Here is a 7,615-nt window from a genome sequence, read left to right as displayed (position 1 = left end):
TATTTTTTTTAAAAAAATCTGAATAGTTTTACTGTTTCTAATACATTGATTACCCTGCTACAAAAGCTTGGATAGATTCCCTTTCCATTGACTATAGTAAAATACTCTCTCTGTCCCCAATTATTTGTTTACTTTAATTTTGAATTGTCATATTTATTAAAAAATAATGGTTGACATAGTAAATTTTTTTGATTTATAAAAATGAACAAGTAAAAAGGAAAAATTGAACGAGTAATTAGAAACGGATGGAGTAAGATAACACTAGTCATCACCCAAGCAGTGAAGATATGAGAAAATCCAAATTTTGTCATTTAATTGGTGAAGTTAGACTCATTCAACTTTTCCACCATGCATGTTCACATTATGACACATTTCTTCACTATAATGTACTAACTGTTTGTTCCTACTTGCTATGTACACTCTACTATTTACATAATGATGACATATTATATCAACAATATTAATGGTTTGCCTTAATTATTGCAATGTATCTTCTCTTTCATGTGAAGTAATATTATCTCAGTTACATAACAAAAATAAAAGAAGAAAATTTGTTCTTTAGATATCCTTTTCACTCAAATTGAGAAGACAAGTTCTTATAAAATACTTGGAAGAAGCTTTTTGAATCCAAGCTAAGGTACTACTATTCCCACTAATCTTTTTTCTTCAATTCATTTACTGTTTTATGTTTAACATATTGTATTAATTTTAGTAATAATTAATTAGAGATGAGATTTTTCTTGTTCTTACTTTTCTAATGAAAGATGAAAGTTCAAAGTTACATTATCTTTATGTGGATGAATATAATTAACAATGTCTCTTTTGAAATTCTATCAATTAACAGAAGTAAAACGATAAATTTATTATGCTATTTTTTTTTAAATAGGTATGTGCCTAGTAAAGAATGAACAAGTAAATAGGGATAGAAGGAGCATTCCTCTTTTTGATTTTGAAATTCTATCAATTAATAGGAGCAAAACGATAGATTTATTATGTTAATTATTATTTTCTTAATAGGTGTGTGCCTAGTAAAAAATGAACAAGTAAATAGGGATAGAGGGAGTATTCCTCTTTTTTAGTATTTAGAGCCTTGACTTTGTAATTTGTATTCCTCTTTTTAGTATTTGATTATTCATGCATTTATGTCAAGTTGAAAATAAAATCTTCTTCCTCACGCCATGTGATAACACATTTGATTGATCAGTGAAAATTGATTGTTTATTTCATAAAAATCACCACACTAATTTTTTCAATCATTTATTAATTTGTTCATAATCTTCATTAATATTAATTGGTTGTTGCATGGCTGGTAGTACAGTACTACTCTTTCTCACCCATAGTAAATTATTGAGGTTTAACACACTTTTTAAGAAAAAATTAACAACATAAATAAATAAAAGGTTACTTTTCGTTATTACTTTTTGATTATTTCTAAACTATTTTTTTAGAAAATGTAAAGTAGTTAAAAAAACTTATTAAAAAGAAGAAACAAAACCCAACAATTTTCTTTAACTTTAAAAATGTACTTATTTTAAATTATGAAAAAAAAACTCAATAATTTATTTAATATTGACTGGAGGAGTATTTAATTTTTATTTATTTATTTTATTTTGGGAGATAGTGGGGTGGGTGGGGATAAAGTAAGAAACTTTTTTTCACAATATGAAACGATCATTCGTTGATTGGATCAATATATATACACTTCGTAAATTATTAATCATAGAATTGATCATTGATAAAGAAAGAAAACTACACGTGGACTCTTTTTTAAAGTAAAAAAGTTCATAAAAATCGTACTACAACTACTAATATAGTAAAAAATTCCACAAGAAAAAAAAATTCATTACATATTTCTCCAATATTGTTTTTAATATGTACTTTTTTTAATGTACTGCACAGTGAACAAATGGTCAACCATAGCGGATGCAGCGTAACGTCAATTTAGTAGTTAGTCAATTTTATTTCCTTTATTTAATAAATAAATAGTAATATACTATCACAACCATACCCAACTTATCAATTGCAGTAATTCTTATCAAGAAATCTATCGTAAGGCCCGAATAAGTTATTTTGAGATTATTATTCTCAATAGATATTTAGTAAGTTGTTCCTATTCTACGTACCTAACGATCCATAAATAACTTTTGCACTTTTATTGGCTAATAAAGTTGTGATTTTTTTTTCCAAATAGAGACAAAAATAAGAGTTGAAAAATCAGAATTGAGTAGCATTCTCATCTAAGCCGACCACCTGTTACATAAGAATCACGACATTTATTTCAGACCTCTGTTGTTGGGATTTTGATTATTTTGTACTGCAAAAACATATTTTTGGGTTTATTGTACTACTCATGCAGTACATCAATTCCCTTCTCCTCTTCATATTCTTCAAATTCCAACAACCTCCACATTCTATGGGTAAATTATTTATCTTTCAATTTGAATTTCTCTGTAAATCTTGTCCAATTTCACCGTTTCTCGTGGTGGATGAGATCGCAATAACTCACTACCAAGAACAACTGACAAATCCATTTCGGCACGTTTTCCAAGAATCATCAAAAAAGGATTTTTCTTACATTTTTAGGTACCCTTTTCTATCTATTAAAACCCATCATGTTTTATTTTATTTTGTGTTTTTGATTTTGTAGTGATTGAATTGAAAATTGACAGGGAGAAATGAGTAGAGTTGGTGTAGAATTAACGGAGATTGAAAAAGAAGTAACGGAAGAAATGAGAGATGGTGATGATGAAGTGAAGAGAATTCCTCCATGGACTAAACAGATTACAGTACGAGGAATTGTTGCGAGTGTTTTGATTGGAATTATTTACAGTGTGATTGTAACGAAGCTTAATCTCACTACTGGACTTGTACCAAATCTCAATGTCTCAGCTGCTCTGCTTGCTTATGTGATTCTACAGTCATGGACTAAAATTCTAAAAAAGGCGAATTTTACATCTACTCCGTTTACTAAACAGGAGAATACTATTATTCAGACTTGTGCTGTTGCATGTTACAGTATTGCTGTAGGAGGTAAGATTCTTTTTGTCATTTTGTATGTTTTTAGTATGTTGATGATATGAAATGAGATTAAATTAAGAAATGGGGCCTACCCCGATTACTTGTTTGGAACCGAAGCATAGTAGTTTGATGATGATATGAGTTTAAATAAAATGTGAGAATTCATAGAGTCGACCCCAACTTGTTTGGGACCGAGGGCTAGTTGTTGTTGTAGAGATATATCATTTATTTAGTATGATGAACTTAAATGAAGAAGTGAAGATTCAGAACTTTTTTGGGACTGAGGCATGATTGTTGTTCTAGCAGATATATCTTACTGTGTGCCTTTTTGATTGGCGTATTTGAGGCATTCGAAATTGGGATTCATTTGTTTTTTTTCTGGTTTTTGTTTGTTTGTGTTAATTTAGGTGGCTTTGGATCATATCTTTTGGGACTGAATAAGAACACATATCAGCAAGCTGGGGTTGATACAAGTGGCAATACACCAGGGAGCTATAAGGAACCTAAACTTGATTGGATGATTGGTTTTCTCTTTGTTGTTAGTTTTGTTGGGCTATTAGCTTTGGTTCCTCTTAGAAAGGTATTTTCCAATCTTTTAGCTGTCTTCGTCTTGTTCACTTGTTAAACTACTTAGTAGGCACTTGGACATGAATTGGTCGATATTTGAAATAAATAGTACCCTTTTGAAATTGAAATAATGAGCCAATTTGATAAGCAAACGCTTATTTGAAATAATCTTCAAATATTGTTTCAGATATTAGTGATGATTCATCGCATATTCTCGTAATCAAATCTTACAAGTATATCTTCTAGGTACACACCTTCAACTGACTCTTGAATTTTTATTTATTTGTTGTGGTGCAGATCATGATAATTGACTACAAATTACCTTATCCAAGTGGAACTGCGACTGCTGTTCTAATCAATGGATTCCATACACCCAAGGGAGATAAATTAGCCAAGTATGCAAGATTATAATTAGGAGTTAGGACTAACTTGCCATGTGAAACTAGCCTTTCTTGAGATATGAAAAGTGTTTTCTTCAAATTTTCAGGAAACAGGTTAAAGGGTTCATGAAAGTTTTCACATTCAGCTTCTTCTGGAGTTTCTTTCAGTGGTTCTATTCTGGTGGAGATCAATGTGGATTTGCCAACTTCCCCACGTTCGGGTTGAAAGCTTGGAAGCAAACGTATGTACTTGATGATATATGTTTTAGTGACTTATAAATGATTTCTCCAATACAACTAACACTACTTTATACCATTCCAGGTTTTTCTTCGATTTCGACATGACTTATGTGGGAGCTGGAATGATTTGTTCCCACCTTGTGAACTTTTCTTTGCTTCTTGGAGCTGTGCTCTCTTGGGGTGTCATGTGGCCTCTACTTGCTGATCGCAATGGATATTGGTTCTCTTCAAGTTTACCACAGAGCAGTATGAAGAGTCTAATGGGTTACAAGGTTTGTGAAAAAAGATCAAATAAGTTAGGCGCTTAATTTGACCGATAATCAAATTAGCATTCTACCTTTTTTCTCATTAGACCATAAAATTTGTATGCAGGTTTTTATCTCCATTGCTCTTCTCCTGGGAGATGGCCTTTACAATTTTGTCAGGACACTTTATTTCACTTTTAGAAACATATATGCCACGCTGAAAACAAAAAGGCCTGAATCATGTAAGTGCTCTCCTCCATTAGTAATGAAATTTGATGGTAATGTCAAGTGTCAAAGAAGTGTGCTCCAACAAAGAAGTTGAATATTGAATGAATTTTATGTTAGCTAATGAGAAGAGGGGCAAACCATTGTCTCCTTTTGTTGAAATTCTATTATTAAGACTCTTTTTTCTGGCAGCATCCTCAGAAGCCAAGAATCTTCCACTTGAAGAGCTGCAGAGAAACGAAATATTCATCAGAGAGAGCATTCCCTTCTGGCTAGCTTGTATTGGCTACTTGATTTTTTCCCTCATCTCCATCATTGTCATTCCAATTATGTTCCCTGCGTTGAAGTGGTATTACGTGCTCGTTGCCTATGTTTTTGCACCAGCTTTGAGCTTCTGCAATGCTTATGGTGCCGGTCTAACAGACTTGAATATGGCATACAATTACGGTAAAGTAGCTCTCTTTGTGCTTGCTGCATTATCCGGGAAAGATAACGGTGTTGTTGCTGGACTTATTGGATGTGGACTGATTAAATCCATGGTTTCTATATCCTCTGACCTGATGCACGATTTCAAGACGAGCCATCTGACCCTGACATCCCCGCGTTCCATGTTACTTAGCCAAGCTATTGGGACTGCCATTGGCTGTGTCGTAGCACCTCTTACATTTTTCCTATTCTACATATCTTTTGATGTAGGGGATCCCAATGGGGAGTACAAAGCTCCTTATGCACTCATCTATAGAAACATGGCAATCTTAGGTGTTGAAGGATTCTCAGCTCTGCCTCTCCATTGCTTGCAGCTCTGTTATGGTTTTTTCGCCTTTGCCATACTTGCCAACTTGGTGAGAGACATGGCCCCGGAAAGAGTCGGGAAATTGGTTCCTCTCCCAATGGCTATGGCTGTGCCTTTCCTTGTTGGGGCTTCCTTTGCAATTGATATGGCTGCGGGGAGTTTGATCGTATACGTATGGCATAAACTCAACAGCAAGAAGGCAGATTTGATGATTCCTGCAGTGGCTTCAGGATTTATTTGTGGTGATGGATTATGGATTCTTCCATCAGCAGTACTTGCTTTACTCAAAGTTAGGCCTCCAATTTGTATGGCTTTTACAGTCGGACAGACATAGTGAAATTTCCTGATTCTTGAAACTAAGGAGCAGGTGTTTTCCCCCCCAAAAAAAAAGCATATTAGAAGTATAGAAACTGGATATAGCTTAGAAACGTATTTTAAGGATTTACCAAACAAATAGTTTTATCATTTATAGGTACAATATAGAAGAATAGCTAGTCATCAGTTAGCTTACAAAAGGCAGCATTAGGAAAATAACTAACAAGCTTTCTTTTGTCTCATAGAAGGAAAACTTGGTTCGATTTAGCCCAAAAGGCAGCATTAGGAAAATACCTAACAAGAAAGTTGTCTTTCTTTTGTCTCATAAAAGGAAATTTGGTTCAATTTATTGGTCGGTTCTTCACACCCCTAGTCTATCGTCCGATAAGTCATTTCTTCGGCTCATACTTTGCAAAATGGTATGTTATTATGACAAAAAAAAAAAATCATTTTTTCAACCGGCGTTTGATTTTGAAAAATACATTTGGCCTTAAATTTCCAAATTCAACTTTGAAGTTGAATTTCAGAATTTTCAACAATTTGAAAAACAGAGTTAAAAACAACTTCAATTTCAAAATTTATTTTTCACTTTGAAAATAAAAATTATTATTTTTAAATTTCACAATGGAACATATCCAAACACCTGGTTGAAGAACTAAAATTGCATAATAGATTAGATTACTGAAAAATCTTTCCATTAACAGCGAAAGCGTGAGTACAGATGACCCTTGTTTTTGCGTGGAAACAGAATCTTCTTTTTGTTTTGATTTGAAATTGGAATTGACTTGCTAAGTTGGGGAATTTGAGAACCAAGAATAGTTTTTGTGATCCCTCAATTTTTTGGAATTTCGAACATGCATCAAATCGAAATGATGAAAAAAATTCTTTAGATGTGGGACTGATCACAGATCTGAAAGATTTTTATTTCATCACGATACTAACCACTTTGTATTATTGTATCAAATGAACTACGCATTCGACCGACGATAGTATCCGTGTTGGGGTCCTACTGAGATCACTCACATCCACAAAATAAACAAGTGTTTGTACTGCCTTTAAATGTGTCTTTATCATACATTCCAGAAAAAAGTCACTTTCAACTGAAAAATCTACCTTCTGGAATCATCCAAACAAAGCATCTTTAAGCACAAGACAATATACAATTCTTAATCACTGCATAACCTAATAAGAAGAAAAACAAGAAGCGAACAGCTAATCATATAATGTCGAAATTTGCAGGTCAAGAACATCTAGTATTTGTCTGAGTCAATGAACTCAGTCACAGAGCAAATGTAATGACTGTCCTCTCCTCCCTGCATGTTAATCTCAGAAGAACAGACAACAAATCAACGTTCAACACGAAATGCATAAACTTGTTTCCGTGAACTGTTCATGCGTTAGTAGTTTCATCAAATGAGAACTGAGTTCATGGGCATCAATGTATAAACAGAAGATGTGGTGGTAATCTCTTCAACCACTATTGCAGATCAGAGAACAATAGTGATAGAAATGAATATATTCTATTAGGTGCAAAAAATGATCAGCCTCCCTCTCTTTAAACTGGCAGGAAGGATTATATTGAATCGGTATTAGAGTTTACATACATCAATATAAAAGAGAAATTACACCAGGATTTTAACAACTGCAAACTGAATGTACGTTTATCCTTGAAATATCTCTCATTTCTTTCTTCCCACACAGCCTGAAAAATGCAGTCAGAATATGTTCCATGTAAACATCTAACAGACAATGCTTTAACCATTCAGGGAGCTGATGCCAATGCCTTGAGGTTATTAATCACTCGGCAATAACTAAATGGTGAGCTTTCAGCC

General features: G+C 33.3%; 1 protein-coding gene across 1 annotated transcript; it reads left to right on the top strand.

Moving 5' to 3' along the window:
- The first annotated feature begins 2,375 nt into the window (after positions 1-2,375).
- Positions 2,376-6,039, top strand: LOC125859519 (metal-nicotianamine transporter YSL3-like). The gene is made up of 8 exons (XM_049539286.1): positions 2,376-2,583; positions 2,670-3,030; positions 3,426-3,598; positions 3,883-3,980; positions 4,073-4,207; positions 4,288-4,477; positions 4,578-4,692; positions 4,868-6,039. Exons 2-8 carry the CDS (start codon positions 2,676-2,678, stop codon positions 5,800-5,802), a joined length of 2,001 nt encoding a protein of 666 aa, XP_049395243.1. The 5' UTR covers positions 2,376-2,583; positions 2,670-2,675; the 3' UTR covers positions 5,803-6,039.
- The last annotated feature ends 1,576 nt before the right edge of the window (positions 6,040-7,615 follow it).

This window comes from Solanum stenotomum, chromosome 3 (assembly GCF_019186545.1).
Source record: "Solanum stenotomum isolate F172 chromosome 3, ASM1918654v1, whole genome shotgun sequence".
Classification (NCBI taxonomy): domain Eukaryota; kingdom Viridiplantae; phylum Streptophyta; class Magnoliopsida; order Solanales; family Solanaceae; genus Solanum; species Solanum stenotomum.
Note: the sequence above shows the minus strand (reverse complement) of the source record. Positions and strands in the feature narration are given on the sequence as shown.

Excerpts from the sequence above, each read along its gene's own strand:
- LOC125859519 (XM_049539286.1), top strand. The coding sequence starts at position 2,676 with ATGAGTAGAGTTGGTGTAGAATTAACGGAGATTGAAAAAGAAGTAACG. Across the intron at positions 3,981-4,072 it reads AAGGGAGATAAATTAGCCAA|GAAACAGGTTAAAGGGTTCA; the intron begins GTATGCAAGATT and ends TCAAATTTTCAG. Across the intron at positions 4,693-4,867 it reads AACAAAAAGGCCTGAATCAT|CATCCTCAGAAGCCAAGAAT; the intron begins GTAAGTGCTCTC and ends TTTTTCTGGCAG.